The sequence below is a fragment of the Vitis vinifera genome, chromosome 6 (genome assembly GCF_030704535.1).
Source record: "Vitis vinifera cultivar Pinot Noir 40024 chromosome 6, ASM3070453v1".
In the NCBI taxonomy this organism is placed as follows: domain Eukaryota; kingdom Viridiplantae; phylum Streptophyta; class Magnoliopsida; order Vitales; family Vitaceae; genus Vitis; species Vitis vinifera.
In genome coordinates, this window is record NC_081810.1 from 6742690 (window position 1) to 6762360 (window position 19671).

General features: G+C 38.4%; 1 protein-coding gene across 1 annotated transcript in view; it reads right to left on the reverse strand.

Annotated features, from left to right (window-relative positions):
• Window positions 1-19671, reverse strand: part of LOC100253599 (DExH-box ATP-dependent RNA helicase DExH11) — a 78354-nt gene that overhangs the window by 3739 nt on the left and 54944 nt on the right. The window contains exons 18-21 of the mRNA XM_010652644.3: window positions 6625-6778; window positions 2545-3010; window positions 1067-1281; window positions 701-939 (exon numbers count right to left, since the gene is read on the reverse strand). Of these exons, the coding sequence (XP_010650946.1) occupies window positions 701-939; window positions 1067-1281; window positions 2545-3010; window positions 6625-6778 (1074 nt within the window). The remainder of the gene's footprint in view (window positions 1-700; window positions 940-1066; window positions 1282-2544; window positions 3011-6624; window positions 6779-19671) is intronic.

Genomic DNA, 19671 nt, shown 5'->3' on the forward strand with positions numbered 1-19671 from the left:
AACAACTCTTGAAAATTTCTGCCAATCTCCTCTTTGATTTTACTTTCCTTAGTTAAATACCTCTCATTCACCTTTATTTTATTCAGATGATTCCTCCTTTTGTGAGCATTTGTCATTTTATGAAAAAACTTGGTGTTTCTGTCCTCCTCTTTCAGCTAGATTTCCCTAGACTTTTGCCTCCATGAGACTTCTTCCAATAAAACCCACTTCTTATATAACTCTCTAGCCTCCTTCCTAGCCTCTTCTTCTTCCATTGACAGAGATCGACCCCTCTCCTCCTTGTCCTAATAATCTATTAAAATCCACGCTTTCTGCTTCTCACAGTCAATCTGTCCAAACACCTCTTTATTCCAGATAATAAGGACAAAACATGGAGAAGGAAAAAACAAAAGACATAGCCTTTGAAATTGCACTCTTTGGTACAGAAAATTTTTTAATTGTCTTCTGAGTTGGGTGCTCCTTTAGGTGGATTTCTCACTCACCTAATTAGTCAGCTGACTCATTGGCCAAGCAAGGTGCTTCTAGACTGTGGCTTTAGAAGGGAGTTTACATATTTGGGTACTACTTTTTTCTTGTTAAGTGACTCAGTTATTCTTTATTATATACTCTCCGAAGGATAACTCATCCTCCTACTTCTTAATTCAGATTACAATTAGTCCTGCTGTTGTCACTGATAAAAGAGAAAAGGGAAGAAAATAACCTCTGTTTAGCCTGAGACAGCTTGGGAGTAAGAGAAGGTTCAGAAGTATTCTTCTGCTGAAACACTAGGGCAGACATTAACGCCACTGCTTCCTCTGGTTCCAGGTCATCCAGTTGGTTCTCAAACAAACACTCCGTGCAAATCAACTCCTCCCCAGAATTCATCTCACAAGCAACACGCCCTTTGATCTGAACTACAAGATCAGCATCTATACATCCAATTTCCTGGAGAACATCTATCTGCAAACATGCACATATAAAGTTAAGGTGGTTCTTGTGATTCAATACTGAGATAATATACCCAGAACCTCTAGTTACAACAAAGCAGAACCATTAAGAGGGAAAAATATAGATCATAGGAACATACTCGGCCCTGAAAATCTGGCATCTGCTGAAGTGCTTCATCTGACATTTGAAACCTCAGAGCATTAACTTCTTCTTTATGCCTTTTCAATTCTTTTGCTAACTTAATGTGCTCCTCCAATTTTACACATTCATGGCACTTATTATCTGCCATCTTTTGCAATAGGCTATTCCATTTGTAGTATGTTTCCACAAGAGTCATGTCTTTCAACTTTAGATCTGAAATAGAATCAGCACCACACAGCTCAGCCTTAAAGAGTAAGAAAAGTTTTTAAGAATACATTAATTAGAACATCTATTAGGTTGGCCAAGAGAGAAGACAGATCTTCAGTTCATTGTCCTTTTTTTTTTTTTTTTAATAGGTAAAAAAAGCAAATATATTATAAGCGCAAAGCAAAGATGCACCAAGTACACATGGAGAATACAAAGTGTACCCAAAAGCAGGTGAGAGGAGAAAACAACAAACCACCACCCAAGCCAAAGACACCAGCCTAAGAGGGCTCCCAAACTGACATAACCAAGCCCTACAATACTAAGAGAACAAAAACGAGGAACAAGAGCCTGCCTCACCCAAGCCACTACCTGGCTCACAACTATCCCTCTCTGCCTCCCGCCACACCTTAACCCTGGCCTGGGCACTCAGAAACCAAATCCAACCCACACTTCCTGCTTCTTCTCCCTTTACCACTGGAGAGATTGTAATTAACGGAGCAATCCAACTTTCAGTTCATTGTTATGCTCCCTTGAGTTGTGTACTAGTCATTTGGCCAGGATTCTAGGTCAAGGGATTGAGATCTTTCTCTTCTTTTTTAACGCTTTCCAGTCCACCTGGGTCCTGGACATCTTTGCTAAAGAATCTCTCACCCTTCTTTCTAAACTATTCTTTTATCTATAATTAGTGTAAAAAGGGGATTATGATAATGTTATTCTTTGTCCATTCCGAGGTTGTCACACAAGTTTTTCTGAGTCAGTGGAGCTGAAAAGAATGTTTTGTTCCTAAGTTTTATTGAACCAATACAAGTGTCCCCAAGACGATAGAGCGAGTGGAATTTTGAAAAATGCAGTGACTTGAAATGTTGATCTGATATCATGAACCAAAATGAAGGTTTATTCCATGTAAAGCGCATGTTTAGAGGAAATGCAACAATGAAGACTCATCAGTACTTAAATATGCACTTTAGAGGGTATTAATGCACTAGCGCAAGTTTTAGGCAAGTAAGTTCCCAATGCATTATTAAAAATGTATGATGTTCATAGTGCAAGGGGCAATACCTTTTGTTGAAATTTGGCATTCAAAGTTAGGGTTTTAATTTAGGAAAGTATTTTAGGAATAAAAAAGGAGAGATCATTTAGGATGATTCAGTTTCCTAATTTTAGGAGAGAATCAAGTTAGATTGATATTTTCTTATTCAGTCATTTGTGTATATATATGTGTATGGTGTGTACCTAAAAAATAAATAAAGGAATTCAGAAATTCTTCACCTTTCAATGGGTCTAGGGCGGGAGGATATTTATGTCCCTTTGATTTCAGCTCCAACAACTGTTGAACAGTCTTGGAGTAAGCAGCATTGTTGGCATCTTCAAGAAGCCCAACTGGATCAATCTTTATTTTATGAATGCAAATGCACAGGAACTCTTTATTATCAATTCCTCTAACTTCATAACTCACCCCAGCAGCGGCACCATGATAAGGTAATTTAATGTTGATGGTGCCTGATGCCTTTCGAGAAGTAGTAGAAGTATAATAGTCATCTTCAAGAGCTCGTTTTGCTTTTGGCAAAATAAAATGACCTTCAGGGAAAGCGCCACTTTTTTTATCTTGTAAATTACCACTTTCAGATGGAGTTTGCAATGTTGATGGTAAATGAGGCTTCAGCACTAAAACAATGTATTGTTTACTAGAAGCAGATGGTGCTTTCACTACAACTCCAATTAAGTGGTCTTGTACCTGTTAATTTTGAATGGAATCAATTCAGAAAGCAACTAGATTATCAGAGACAACTGTAGAACAGCAAACAAAGGAAGAAATTGCAGATTATATAGTTCATTATGGTTCAAATCACTGAAATAGATATAAAACCCATGAGAACTTAGGAACTAAAAAAAATTGTGTATAGTAGCAAATCCCACAAAATGGATGGCTCAATAAGCAAGCAACAAACCTACACCAGTCAACTATCCGAGTTGGAGTTGGAGATTATTCTCTTTTATTTGGAGAAATTTAAAAAAATTGGGAAACTATCTAAGAAGATATAGGTAAGCACATGTGTATTATAAAAATTGAACCTCACCATAAAGAATCTAGGTTTGCAGGCTGCTGTTAAACAAATGTGGCATGTTCACTTATTTAGGATTGCAAGAACAACAAAGTTATCAACTTGAAAACTGTATCTTGTATCGCTTTTCAAGTTTCCGTATCATGTATCATATCATATCATGTAAAGTAAGTCCTTTACATAATGAAAAATAAATAGAAAACATGTACACACACTAACAAACCACCTATATATTGATCAAGTGAAGTATAGAGATATAACCAATTTCCTGAAACACGGTAGTACACATGCACACAAATAAGAAAGCATTTCACTCTAGAATTTTGATGAACTCAACTTAATGAAACTTAACATCTTGTTGAATACCCTCATCATAAAATCCACAAGAACTATTTTTGAAATTTTAACTATATTTTCCAACTAGTCATATATATGCTCATCTATATCACTAATGTTTACACATTGGGTGACACCTTCAAAGTTCTAAAAGCTCATCATTATTCCCTTCTCCAAAGAATAAAGAAACAAAAAAGAGAAATTAATATAATGCCCTCTTTGTTCAGACTTTTTCCTAAAGGGGAAAAAAAACACAAACCAAGTTTGAAAACGTTGTTTGAAACGGTACATTTTTTGAGAAACTATGTTCAAAAAAGGCAAAATGTGAAAACAATTTGGTGTTTTTAGTTTATAAAGAAAACTAAAAAATGTTTTTTAAAAGTAGAAAACTAAAGAGCTAACAAAAACACATAAAAAAACATTGAAGGACCCATAATATAAAAGGATTTAAAAATTATGCATATAAAATGAATGTGAATATAAAGAAAATCAGTAGATGATAATCTTATATATATTTAAAATCAATATCATCTTACAAATACTGTATAACTATTCTGTTTTATCCATTAGATTATGGATTGTTATAAGTGGACATATTTATACTACAAACTAATTCATCACACATGATAATATATAAGAACACAATATATAATACATTATTATTATATGTAGTATCACATATAATAACACAATGTATGTATCATAAAATATTTAGTAATATTATTCTTATAAATAATATACCTCATAACATATGGAATTTATATGAATTTATATTATATAAAATTTTAATTATAATTATTTTGAATGTTTTTCATGTGAATAAAAACTCAATATTACACAAGATTTTATAGTTTTTATTTTTTTATGAGAATTTCATTTTTTTTTTATTTTTTAAAAAACAAATTTAACTTTTCTCAATTAAAAACTTTTTCAAGGAAAAAATATTAGTAAATGAAAATTGTTTTCAAAAAATAAAAATAGAAAATAAAAACTAGGAAACATTTTCCAAACCAAATTAAACACAAGTTTTCATTTATGATCATATTCAAGGTCAACATTCAATTCATTACATGAATAAATTTACTTTCAATCTTTTATGACTACCTTTTGACAATGAGTGCATAGCACTTTCATGTAGGATTGTTTACTTCTCTTTTCCCCTTGTATCATCAATATCTAACCTTAAAGTATATTCTAAAGTGTTAATATAATAACTTTTTAAAGAAATTTTTTTTTCTATCTTTAATTTTTCCTAAAAACTATTAAAAAGGTGAAAATTGCTTTTATCATCATATTGTGTATCATATGTATGTCATATAATACACTTCACATAGGCTGCATAACAGTGATACACATTGTTTTACATTCAAAAAATAAAAAGAAAAAAAAAATTGTACCTTACAGTCGTACTAGGCTATGTATTGCAAGCTTTTAACAACCATGCATAGCAATATGAATTCCATGATTTTTTTCTATTTTCTTTTTTTTTTTTGGTGGGATTTGAAGAGACAATTCATTAACAATGACTTGAAGGTATAAAGAACAATGAAAATCCTTCATGGAGAAGTACAAAAGAACAGTATGGGGAAAAAAGAACATAAAGCAAATAAAAGCCATGGTATTCTAGCAAGGATCCTAGAGAGAATTGTAACTTAGAGAGACATTAAAACCCCTAAAAATGCCTGTACCTAAGGTCAACCTTGTCTTATGCGATTAGTTGATAAAAGGATATATCCCTGTGAGGTCTTTTCCCCAAATGAATGAATTGAGAAAACAATGTCTATTTTCAATATGCAATAAAGAATTTATTGAGGCAAAAAGAAAAAAGAAAAAAAAAGGTAGCGCCTAGCAAAAAAGGGACGCAGTGTAGGTACATAAAGGATATACAAAGAACACCAATAGACAAAGGAAAAGGCAACAATACCCTCCATAATAATGCTAAAATAGCAAGGAACATGAATCCCAAAAGACCTTCCAAACAAAAGAAAGAGGAGAAGGATTAAAGATTCCTTTAGTAATTGATCCAAGCTCCCCAAGATTTAGAAAACTCTTCTATTCACCCCAGCCAAATGGTCTGAACAAGCATAGCAGAGCCATTCTTCAAAGCTTCTTTCTCTTCTTCCATACAAAGTTCCCATGCCACTGCAATAGAACCTCCCTCACCTTGCAATGGATTAACAAGTGATTTAGTGATTCCTCCTCCCTAGTTGGTAAACGACCACCCTTTTTTCCTAACTTAACCCATAATCAGAATTTTTTCCAAACAGCCTCCCAAGTGAAGAAGCTCATTTTGTTTGGAGGCCGAAGAACCTTAAACTTCCTTAGCAGGGAAGAGCTTATAATAAGAAATAATTTGTGTATATACACAAAGCTTTGTGCCCCATTTTAGCACTTGTTTTGTAACATCTTATTAACTTAGCAAAAAATAAATTAATATCTACACACCCCTAAGATTTTTCATGTTTTTTAACAAAAATCAAATAACTTCTGATCTCTTCAATATCCAATAATGGAGAAATAGAACCAAAAATAGAGCCCCTAAAAGTGGAAAAAGTCAACTGAAGAGGAACTGATGCTATAGCTTCGAAGGAATTTCAGTGGTGTCATAATGTACTCCAAATATGTATTAACTACAATGCAAAACTAATAGAAACATAGACCAAAGAATGGGAAAACAAATTGCATTGCATTGTTGGTCCCATCCATCTGCGACTGAAGACGACCTTGAGCAGATAATAAAACCGCTCAAGCTAGCCCTAGATCCATGTAGACAATGTTCAATAAAGAAAATTTGTGGAGGGAGAAAAACATATTAATCTAACACAAAACAATGATGCACATGAGCAGAATAAACTAGCAGTTCAGAAGAAAATAAAAATATACAGGTGTCATTATTGATACAGCAGGTTATCATGTGCAAAAGAAAATTTTTATGTAGGAAATAACTCACAGATTGTGATTTCACAACTACCACCCTTCCAAGAGTAAGGAATTGTTGGGCAGCAGAGGACTGCATGACTGTTTCCAATATCTGGTTACTATGTTGCTCAGCCTCAGTGTACATGTCGTAGTATTCCTCAATTGTTGGTTCCCCCTTTATACATCTACATGCAAACAGCTCTTCACCATGAGTACATACATGAAGGAAGATTCAATGCAGCACAATAAAGTAGAATCTCATAACCAAAAAATTGAGTAGTCTTCCATCGGCTCATATGTTATGTGACACAGAAAATTAGAAGATGATTGTGGATTTTTCTTCTCTTTCTTTTTTTTTTTTTTTTATAGGAAAACAAGAATACATCAAAGTATGATGGTGAAGGATGAAGTATGAACTCACCTTGGACATTTTGGAACTGATGGGTAACAGAAGAAACAGTGAAGTAATGATCAATTTAATAATATCCAAAAACAAGTGTACAGCAGCCATTTTGTAGAAAATTTTCACATTCCATCCCTTCCTTAAGTCATAGTATCCTTAATTTTTGTCTCCAAGAAGTTTCTTCCAACAAATCTAATTAGTAGTATGTGAGTTAATGAAGAGAATTTGTTAAGGAAGGAAAATAAAATTTGGGGGTTTAAGGGTCAGTACAAGAATTCTCAAGAAACAAGGCCAGGTGTAGGTGTTGATAGCACTTGTTGATCTGTTGGAAGGGGGGCTTGTTAGCTTTTTGGCAAAGCCCATAGTGAGGAGTTATTACTGACTGGGTTTCTTAAGGAAAGTCTTAATACTATTTTTCTAATGCAACGCTGCATAAACCTCCTCAGTGAAAAGCCTCTTCCAAGAGGTTATCTGTATAAAGAAGATGGTGAAGGTATTGGTTGAGAGGAAGACATTCTTGATTAGGTTGGAAGGCAAGCAAGGAGGCGAATGGTGCTCGATAACAGAGATAAGTAGAGGCTCTGTTTTTGCATTAGGTTTTGAAAAGGATGCAGTTGAGTGGTTGGTTGATTATTTGACGAAAGCCTTAGCACTGAAGAGTCATATGGGTTTCAACAAAAAATTCAGAGGAAAATGCAGGGTGCATCTGATGGAAGTGGGCTTCAACATCCATGGAAGGTTCATTAGGATCTCGGAGTATGCTACCAACAGAAAGCCTTCCGTTCTGATCATTCCTGAGGGCGACAAGGGCAGAGGATGGGAGAATATAAAACATGCGCTATCTTCTTTGTTGGTGGCCCATTATCCGAATGTATTAGAAAAAGGAAGGAATATAAGAGGGGAAAGCTGGTCTCACAATTATGAGGGATCGATGCACAGATCATATGCGAAGGTAGTCAGTGATGAAGGACCAAGAGGAGGTGGTCTAGTTCCAATTGGGAGATGGGCGCGTGCTGTGGTGTGTGAAAGCAAGTTTGACAGGGAGAATTGGGCTGAGGTTGGAAGATCAGTGGCAAGAAGCTTAGGGAAGAAAGGTGTGGTAACGGTTGTACCCATTTCAGCTAGAAATGGAGTATTCTTCGTTGAAACAATTGAGGAAGCCATATTTCTCCATGATTTGAGGAAGATAAAGGTTGGGGAAAGGAACATCATCCAGTTGCGAAGATGGTCGCCGAAGGAGAATGCGGAAATAGACGGGAAGTTTAGAGAAGGCTGGATCGAGTTACGGGGGCTGCCATTTCACCTATGGTCGGAGGTACACCTAAAGAAGATTGTGGAGCAATGGGGGACAGTAAAGGATATTGATTGGCGCACGTTGAAGCTGTTCGATCTCAGCAGGGCGAGGTTAAAGATCGCAATGAGGGATAAGGCAATCCTTCCAGCTTTGTTAGAAGTGTCTGATGGGGAGTGGGTGTTTACGGTCGTTGTAGTAGTGGTCGGAGACGAAGAAGGAAGGAGAGGTGGCGAAAAAGGTGAGTCGACTCGGGTGGCTGGCGCTTCTCACTCGGGGACAGATGGAGGAAAACAAGGGAAGAGTGGAAGATCAACGGCGGGAGGGAGATGTCGTGTCGGGGAAGACAACAGACAAAGGAAGGAGGAAGAAAAGGGTAAGGCTATGATTACCTCAGCCGGCAAGTGTGACAAGGGCCACCAACTCCCATCACAGTCTAGTTTGAAAACAGATGGGATGGACGGGATCGAAGCAACAGGAGGAGCCGGAGAAGACGAAGCTATTCCCGATGTGGGCTGTCGGGCCTGTGAGAGGAAGGCCCAGTCGCTGGCAAGGCCTGGGCTAAGTGCAGTTATATCGGGCTGCAAGCTTAAAGGCCCAATGGGGTTGGGCCTAAGTCCAGAAGGGCTCACTCCATTTGCGACTGGAACGTCGTTAAGCAAGGAAGAAGATTCTTCTTCTGCAATCGAAAAGGAGAAACCAGATCCCGGTCCCCTCGAGATCCAGTCGAGCAGGCTAGCGAAGAAGAAGGTGCTGCACAGTTCAAGGAAGATGTGGTCAACCTTCTTTCCCCCAAGCTCAGAGCAACGACGGGGAATCCGGTGTAGCAGTGAGCCCTTGTCGCGCGGAAAGACCAAGGTGGATAGCGAAGGGGACTCAAGGGCAGAAGATTCAGGTGCCGAATCTCAGGCGAAAAGAGGCTTAAGTGCAAGCTCTCTTTTTTCTCCTCGATTTCCAAGGCCACGCAAGAAGAAATTAGGGGAAAGGGCTTCGGAGCCGAGAAAGGAAAAGATTTCGAACAATGCTTCATCTGACGAAGATATGGAAGGATTTTTGGGCCGAGTGGAGTCTGATCCTCGAGGCTCAGCAGTCATGGGTATGCCTTCTTCGCCAGTAACCAGAGGTAAAGGGCCTAACTTGTTGGGGAATTGTGGTTCGATGGTTGCGGAATCTCTGGAGGTAACGCCTTATCTTTTTCAGTCTACCCAGCAACATATTCCTTCTTCTAGTGGCCTCACTAATTCTCTCTTGAACCCTTCTGTCTCCATTCCGAGTCCTTCTACTCCCTTGCTTCCCGTTTCAGCTTCTCAATCCTTGGCCCCTACGGAAAACAGAGTAAATTCCGAATTTTTTTTCAAAAAAGCCAACGATGCTTTTAATGGTCAAATTACTGTTGTTATCCCTAATTCAGAATTGGAGGTGATCCAGCCTGCTTGTCCTAACCAGGTGTGTGAGAGTGTCAACCCTCTCTCAGCTTCCAGTGAGGCTGCAGTTAACCTGGGTGGCATTGCGGGCTCTCCTAAGGGAGAGTTCCAAATAGAAGGACTTTCCCCCAGGAGAATGGCAAAAGTATGTGAGGTTTTAAAGTCTCTGGATATCAAGGTGTATTCCAGGAGGAAGAGCAGAGGCTCTACAGGATTGTGAGACCAATTGGATTTGGATCGGGATCAGGGTCAGATTGTTTCACATGAAGATAATCAGTTGGAATACCAGGGGTTTGGGTTCTAAGAAAAAGAGAAGGGTGGTCAAGAATTTTCTGAGTTCAGAAAAGCCGGATGTAGTGATGATTCAAGAAACTAAAAAGGAGGAGTGCGACAGAAGGCTAGTGGGCAGTGTTTGGTCAGTCAGAAATAAGGATTGGGCAGCCCTTCCGGCGAGTGGGGCTTCGGGTGGGATTTTGATCATTTGGGACTCTATAAAGATGCGTAGGGAGGAGGTAGTGTTAGGCTCTTTTTCGGTCTCAATCAAGTTCGCGATGGACGGATGCGAATCTTTGTGGCTATCTGCAGTTTATGGCCCAAATAACTCAGCTCTTAGGAAGGATTTTTGGGTGGAGCTTTCAGACATTGCTGGGCTCTCTCATCCGCGTTGGTGTGTAGGCGGCGACTTTAATGTTATAAGGAGAAGTTCAGAAAAATTGGGTGGTTCTAGATTAACCCCATGCATGAAGGATTTTGATGAATTCATAAGAGATTGTGAATTGATAGATTCACCTTTAAGGAGCGTATCATATACTTGGTCAAACATGCAAGAGAATCCAGTATGCAAGAGATTAGATCGCTTCTTGTACTCAAATGAGTGGGAACAAGTATTTCCTCAAAGTCTTCAAGGAGTACTGCCAAGATGGACTTCAGATCATTGGCCGATTGTTTTGGAAACTAATCCATTCAAGTGGGGACCAACGCCTTTTAGGTTTGAGAATATGTGGTTGCAACATTCTAGTTTTAAGGAGAATTTTGGAAGATGGTGGAGTGAGTTTCAAGGAAATGGGTGGGAAGGGCACAAGTTCATGAGGAAATTACAGTTCGTTAAAGCCAAATTGAAAGAGTGGAATAAGACTTCTTTTGGAGAGCTAAGTAAAAAGAAAAAGGATATTTTAGCTGTTTTAGCTAACTTTGATTCCTTGGAGCAAGAAGGGGGACTATCCCAAGAACTTTTAGTCCAAAGAGCTTTTAGTAAAGGGGAGCTAGAGGAGTTGATTTTGAGAGAAGAAATACATTGGAGACAAAAAGCTAGGGTGAAATGGGTAAAAGAAGGGGATTGCAACTCAAAATTTTTTCATAAGGTGGCCAATGGTAGGCGAAATAGGAAATTTATCAAGGAGTTGGAGAATGAAAGTGGCCTAATGTTGAATAATCCAGAGAGTATAAAAGAGGAGATCTTAAAGTATTTCGAAAAGCTTTATGCGTGTCCTTCTAGAGAATCGTGGAGAGTGGAAGGCTTAGATTGGTCCCCTATTGATGGTGAGAGTGCGTCCAGGTTGGAATCCCCCTTTACTGAAGAAGAGATTTATAAGGCCATTTTTCAGATGGATAGGGATAAGGCTCCTGGGCCAGATGGCTTTACCATTGCTGTGTTTCAAGATTGTTGGGATGTGATAAAGGAGGATCTAGTGAGAGTGTTTGCAGAATTCCATAGGAGCGGAATAATCAATCAGAGTACCAACGCTTCCTTTATAGTCTTGTTACCCAAAAAAAGCATATCAAGGAGAATCTCAGACTTTAGACCCATAAGCTTGATCACTAGTCTTTACAAGATAATAGCCAAAGTGTTAGCAGGGCGTCTAAGAGGGGTACTTCACGAGACCATTCATTCCACTCAAGGAGCCTTCGTGCAAGGGAGACAAATTTTGGATGCAGTTCTCATAGCCAACGAGATAGTGGATGAGAAAAGAAGAACAGGGGAGGAAGGAGTTGTATTCAAAATTGACTTTGAAAAGGCCTATGATCACTTGAGTTGGGATTTTTTGGATCATGTGTTGGAGATGAAAGGGTTTAGTCTTAGATGGAGGAAATGGATGAGAGGTTGCTTGTCCTCGGTTTCTTATGCAGTCCTAGTGAACGGTAATGCGAAAGGGTGGGTTAAGGCATCTAGAGGTTTAAGGCAAGGCGACCCATTATCACCTTTTTTGTTCACTATAGTGGCAGATGTATTGAGTAGGATGTTATTGAAAGCTGAGGAGAGAAACGTCTTGGAGGGCTTCAGGGTGGGCAGGAACAGGACAAGGGTATCCCATTTACAATTTGCAGATGATACCATTTTCTTTTCCAGTACTCGAGAAGAGGATTTGATGACGCTTAAGAGTGTTCTGCTTGTGTTTGGACATATTTCCGGGTTAAAGGTTAATCTTGACAAAAGCAACATCTATGGCATTAATATTGAACAGAATCACCTTTCTAGACTGGCCGTGATGCTTGACTGCAAGGCTTCTGGGTGGCCTATACTATATCTAGGTCTTCCTTTAGGAGGGAATCCTAAGGCAAGTGGCTTTTGGGATCCTGTGATTGAGAGGATATCAAGGAGATTAGATGGGTGGCAGAAGGCGTATTTATCTTTTGGAGGTAGGATAACTCTCATTCAATCTTGTCTAACCCATATGCCATGTTACTTTCTCTCCCTGTTTAGGATTCCCGCCTCAGTGGCAGCAAAAATTGAGAGAATGCAAAGAGAATTTTTATGGTCAGGAGTAGGGGAAGGAAAAAGAGACCATTTGGTTAATTGGGACGTTGTGTGCAAGCCGAAGTCGAGAGGGGGTTTGGGTTTTGGAAAGATTTCTATGAGGAATGTCGCTCTTTTAGGGAAGTGGTTGTGGAGGTATCCTAGGGAGGGTTCAGCTCTATGGCATCAGGTTATCTTAAGCATTTATGGATCACACTCCAATGGCTGGGATGTCAACAATAATGTTAGATGGTCTCATCGTTGTCCTTGGAAGGCCATTGCACTTGTCTTCCAAGAGTTTTCCAAGTTTACTCGGTTTGTGGTAGGGGACGGGGATAGAATTCGGTTCTGGGATGACTTGTGGTGGGGGGATCAACCTTTGGGAACCCAATATCCAAGATTACTTAGCGTAGTCACGGATAAAAATGCTCTTATTTCATCAATTCTCGGGTATTCCCGTCCTTTCTCTTGGAATTTCAATTTTCGCCGAAATCTTACTGATTCTGAGATAGAAGATTTAGAAAGCCTCATGCGATCTCTTGATCGTCTTCACATATCTCCTTCGGTTCCAGATAAGAGATCATGGTCCATATCTCCTTCAGGTCTCTTCACAGTCAAATCTTTCTTTCTGGCCTTATCCCAACATTCCGAGTCGCCTCCAGTGTTCCCTACTAAGTTTGTCTGGAATTCTCAAGTCCCTTTCAAAGTCAAGTCCTTTGTCTGGTTGGTGGCGCACAAGAAGCTTAATACTAATGACTTGCTACAATTGAGAAGACCCCACAAAGCACTTAGTCCCAACATATGTAAGTTGTGCATGAAGCATGGAGAAACAGTAGATCACCTTTTCCTCCATTGCTCGTTGACCAAGGGGTTGTGGCACAGATTATTTCAGTTAGCAAAGATGGATTGGGTTTCCCCAAGGAGCATCTCTGACATGTTCTTTACTAATTTTAATGGTTTCGGTTCTTCTAAGAGAGGGGTTGTGTTATGGCAAGACGCGTGCATCGCGTTAATGTGGGTGGTGTGGCGGGAAAGAAATGCAAGGATTTTTGAGGATAAAGCAAGGAATTCAGGGTGTCTTTGGGATTCTATTCGTTTTTTGGCTTCTCTATGGGCTTTTTGTTCTAAGGTTTTTAAAGGGATTCCTCTTAACATGTTACAACTTGATTGGTTAGCGGTGTGTAAATAGACCGTTTGCTTATTCTCTAGTTGTATTTCTTTTATTTGATCTTGTAGTCTTGTTTTTCTTTGGTGGGAGGATTTCTCATCCTTCTAGTTGTAACTTCTTTTTATCAATATATCCCGTTGTCGTTTCCTATCAAAAAAATACTATTTTTCTAATGCTAGTTTCGAGAAAAGGCAAGGTGGAAGATATAAAGGATTTTTGGTTCATAAGTTTGGTTAGGGGCCTCTATAATCTTTTAGCAAAAAGTTTGTTAAACATACTAAAAAAGGTAATTAGCTAAGTGCTATCTGATTCTCAAAATGCATTTGTAGATGGCAGACAAATATTAGATGCAACTCTAATTGTTGATGAGGCTATTGATTTGAGGAAAAGGAGATCAGAGGTGGGGTTAGCATGTAAGTTAAATTTTAGCAAAAATAATATAAAGGTAATGAGCAAGGTACTATGTAATTCTTGGAATGCATTTGTGGAGGGCAGATAAATCTTAGATGCAGCTCTAATCATCAATGGGGATATTGATTTGAGGAAAAGGTGTTTAGAGGAGAGGTTAACATATAAGCTAGATATCGAGAAAGCTTATGATCATGTTAGTGAAACTTTTTGTTATCTCTAATGGGGAAAAAAAAAAGTGGGTCTTGGGTAGAAGCAGATCGGGTGGTTAAGGTTTTGTAATTTGTATCTATATACTAAGATTCTCAATTTTGGTAAATGGATCCCCCATGGTTTATTAGAGCTTTAAGGTTTTAAGGTAAGGTGATCCTCTCTTGTCTTGTTTGTTTATCTATGGTGATGGAAGTTTTCAACTATTTTATTTCAAAGGTGGTGCAAGAATGGATTCAAGGCATGGAGAAGGGGAGGTGTATTGGAGATCTCTCACATTCTTTTCACTAATGATACTATCCCCTTTTGTGATGTGAGCATGGAGTAATTGATGTATATGAGATTGATCATTCTTAGTTGTGAGTTAATGTAAGGTCTGAAAATTAAACTCCAAACTGGTGAGCTCATCTTGTAGGCAAAGTGACGGATGTGAAAACTTGGGATTTGACATTTGGATGCAAAAGGAAAGTCTCACTAGTACTATTGTGCAATGAAAACTTTAATACAAACAATGTTATTTTAAGAACACAAAGATAAAATAATCACACACATGGTACACGAGGTTTTAACGTGGTTCGATCAATCATGTTTATATTCACGGATGAGAGAAAATCATTTAATTATACCACAGAGAATATTACAGGGGATAGAATCAGATACAACTATTGGGTTCCACCGAGTGTCTCCCATTCTTCCTCACATCTCTATCCACTTCGTATTAGTTTTTGCAAGCACATATTCATCTCATGACTTTTTTCCCTCATGACCTAGAATATTTATAGAGATATTTTCAACAACTTTCTTTATTTTATAAGGAAATCTAATATTACAATAATATATCAACTTAGGAAATATTCTATGTGATATTCTTTACAAAAAGGAACTTATACTAATTAGGAATTTGGAACACTTTCCAACAATCTGCACCTTGGATCAAATTTCATCAAGTCAATCTTCCATTTCTTCATAACAAGGGCTTTTTGTATCATATCCCCATGAGAGAACAATCGACCTCACTTTCAATTAAAATTCCTTTTGTAATCCAAAATATTTATAGAGATATTCCTAATAATTTTTCTTATTCTATAAGGAAATCTAATATTCCAATGACATAGAATATAGGAAATATTCCTTACAAAAAAAGGAATCTATACTAATTAGGAATTTGGGACACTTTCCAACAAGTACTTTGTAAGGATGGCTATTGGGGCTTGCTTTTAACTATTGTACAATGTGGGATTTGGCAGAGGAATGCTTTAAGAAAAGGTTATCAACTTAGAAGAAGTTGCATTTATCAAAGGGGGGAATATTAATTTTTATTAAAAAAGTACACTATTCAATTTGTTGATTTACTTTGTGACCCTATGTATCATGCCCAAGGAAATAAGGATCCATTGGAAAAGATCATGAGGAACTTTCTTTAATGGAATCAACAGAAGGGAACAAATCTTCATGTGGTGAGGTGGCCTTTTGTATGCCCAGATAAAAGAAATGATGGTTTGGAGATCAAAAGCCTTCCTACTGTGAATATAGCTTTGCTAAGGAAAAACGATTACAAAGGTTTGCCACAAAAAGGAATAGTCTTTAGAGAAGGTTTATTAGAGGCAAGCATGGTTAGATAAATGATGTATGGTGCTCTAAAGAGGTAGAGGGGGCTTATGGTGTAGGTCTTTGGATAGCTATAAGACAAGGTTGGGAGGAGATCAAATCAAGAACCTAATCCTTGTTGGTACTGGTGTCAAGATGAAATTTTGGCTACATTGTTGGTGGAGGGAAGCTTCCCTTCCTTTCCTATCCTCTTTCTTCTTGTTTCTAATAGATATGTAAGAATGGCAAATGTTTGGGGGAAAAAGGGCACCAAGAGCATTGGAGTCCTTGTTTCAAAAAGATGACGCACAATTAGTAGATAGAGGTAGTGGGGAGTTTTTTAAGGCAGATCCATTCAATGTCTCTATAGGGAAATATGGAGGATAGGCCATTTGGAAGGGAGCAAAAGATGGGCAGCTTTCAACGAAACCTTGCTATACTTTCCTTTCTACAAAGAGAATGCATTTGCTACCAAAGATGTTTAGGGGTTTTATGCACCTTCCAGGGTATGTCTTTACTCGGGAGAAGATTCTACGGTCTATTTCTTTGCTTGGGAAGCTACTTGTGAAAAGATCTTTACAATTGATCAACTTATGCAAAGAGGATGGAACTCGGTAAATAGGTGCACTTTGTGCAAAGGTCAAGGAGGAGACAACAAACTACATCCTTATTTATTGTGATAGAACTTAGGCTTTATGAGATCACTTGCTCGCTTGATTGAGATGTAATGGGTATTCCTGTACTCCATTAAGGACCTCTTTTAGACTGGTATGGGCATGGTCTAAGAAAACAATGAAGGAAGGTGTGGAGGATGGTTATTTTTGCATGTTCTAGAGTATTTGGAGATAGAGGGATTGCACAATTTTTTATGAAGGGGAGCTTCCTAATTAGAAACTAAAAAAGTCTTTTCTTAGATCCCTAAGGGAATGGACTAGGGTTCTCTCGAGGCTTGTAAATCTCTCCTTGATAGATTTTTGGATGGCTTGGACTTGGATTAGGGAGCTTCTTCTCAGCTCTATCTCTCTTGTTTTCTTTTATTCTCATCTCTTTGGTGTTTTATGTATACTTCTTGTGTACATGAGTTGCACCCTCTTTTGCCAGGCACTCTTTAATCAATTCTGTGTATCAAAATATAAGCTTTGAGTTAAAAGGTGAGTGGTCCCCCTAAGGTGAAGCTCTCATTGTGTTTTCTTTCACATGTAATCACCACCACCAGTCAACATCCAGATTTTTTTTTTTTTCATATTGCTGATTAGCCCAATCATTGTTTCTTTTTTTATGCCTTGCAATTGAAACAACCTCTATCTTGTAGTTAGAGGTTGTTTCAATTCATTGCTACTCTTTCCAGTTTAGTTCATACAGTAGAAGAGAAAAAATACACCAAAATTAGAAGGTGCACAGTAGAAAACCACAAAAAAGTTAAGGGTTTTAACAAAGTCTTTGTGTTACCTCTACTTATATGTCTGGTTGAAGCAAGGGCTGGTTTCAATATTCTTTCATGTAAACAGATAAATAGATAATATATCACAGCACCAATGGAGGGGTGAACCCTAGTACAACAGGAAGTATACAAGGAACTCTCACAAGAAAAGGAGAAAAAAAACATAAAACAAGAAGAAACAAAGGCCAACTCCTCAAACAGTTACCAAACTATCAATAAAGTAACATAAATAAATAAATACAAAACTTCTTTTCCTTAGGCAGGCCCTGGACCATGAAAACAAAAATTTCAGACAAGAATTTCAATTTCAAACTTGACAGGTCCAGCCCCTTAAGCACAGACCTGTTTCTTTCCTTCCAATCACACCAAAATATGCAAAGTGGAGCATTTCTCCAAACTTCCCTCCTCTTTCTCATAAAGCTGCCATGTAAAGAAAACAGGGCACTGCCAATTGAAGATGGCAAAACCCAGGAAGCCCCTAACAGAGAGACCACTAAGGCTCAAGGAGGCAAGGGAAAGTTGAATACTTGAATTAACAAAGGAAAGCATGTTTTATGGCCCAAAATGTGATGAGGCCTAACTTTGTGATATACTACATGATGCCACTTTCAGGTCAAGCCCATGAAAATCTGAAATTTTGTATTTAAGAAACATGTCATCTTGCGAGAAGCACATGATGCCATCTATTTTTCTTAGAGGCATAAGTGACTAGTAAACTTGAATTGTTCTCTCTATCTATGTAGGGTGTTAACAACAGCCCACACCCTGCACCCCGCCTTCCACCAAGTCAACTGCATGTGTGTAGTTCCTGACAAAAGGACTCAATAGGGAGTGTCTGGTTGCATGATTCCCAATCTATTGAAAAAAAAAAGATTGAATAATGATTTCACTGCATTCCTCGGGTTGTCACCGCATCAATTTGAGGAGTGTGGAAGATAAAGGTAATAATGAGTCCATATATGGTGCCATGGTGTACTATCAGTGTAGCAGATCAGTGTAATATTTGGTGAATATTACAGAATGAGTGAATATGCAGACCAGTGTATCAGTGGTCAATAATCAATTCTTACTAATAGTTGTCTATTTAGCTCCTTAGTTTAGGTCTATAATCTGTTTAACCCCTATTTGCATTTGTTGAATATAATGTATTTATAGTGTACAATCTTTCTTTCCTTTCTTAATATAGGTCACATATACGGTAGTTAGTTCAACCTAGCCTTGTATATATATTTCTCTATTGTAAGAAGTTAATCATATGAATGAGAATTAAGGTTTTCTCTCTCTCTCTTTCAAGATGGTATCAAAGCCAAGGGAGAAAACTTTATTCTTTCTGGTTTACCCGTGTAATTCATTTCGGGAATCCGTTCAGTGACCGTGTTTCATTCCGGTCACCTTTTCCATCTCCCAAAGCTTTCCGGTCAGTCATATCATGGTCAGAAAACCCTCATCAGAGTCAACATTTTTCCATTTTTCCGGCGATATTTTCCCGAGACTTTTCCAGCGATATCTTCCGACACCAACCACATCATCAGGAGTGCAAAGAGGAGATCTGCAACTTTTCTCAAAGCACCGGAGCCAAAAACTGATCCACGCACCTCCCACGCGCCGTTTTTCTCCGGCGGCTTGAATCCCATGCGTTGTCGTGTGAGGGCACGTGGCCCACTTTCTGGTGCCGAGCTTTTACCAGCAGGCTTGTCTGGCGCCGTCTTGCACTTCTAAGCCTCCGTCAGTCCTCTCCGAACCCTGTTTCTCCATTTTTTTGGCATTTCAGCCTCCTCCAACCTCCGACGGCAGCTCCCTTCCTTGGTCGAGACCTGTGTGTGCCTTGGGAAGGCCTCTTCTTCATCTCTAGTCACTTTTCTCCTTTGTTTGGGTCCCGACATACCAGGTTCTTCTTCCACAGCTATTATCCGACCTCCCTTTAGGGCTCTCTTCGATCCAAACGTGATTATCCTATTTTTACATCCGTCATCTCTGGATCTCCTACTATCACATCGGAAAAATTGATTGGTAGTGAGAATTATCTCTCCTGGTCAGCGTCCATGGAACTCTGGTTTATGGGACAAGGTTATGAGGATCATCTTGTTACACCTGACAATGCTATACCTGATGTTGACAAAGTGCAATGGAAGAAAATTGATGCACAATTATGCAGCGTATTATGGCAATCTGTTGATCCCAAAATTGTACATCATCTTCGTGCCTACAAAACCTACTTTAAATTTTGACTCAAGCTAAAGGATTATACACGAATGATATTCAACGATTTTATAAGGTGGTTTCTGATATTGTTCATGTGAGATAGTAGGATATAGATCTGTCTACTTATATTGGCCGGATTGCGTCTCTTAAGGAGGAGTTCTTAACTTTGATGCCCTTCACTAATGGTGCTGAAGCTCAACAAATATAGAC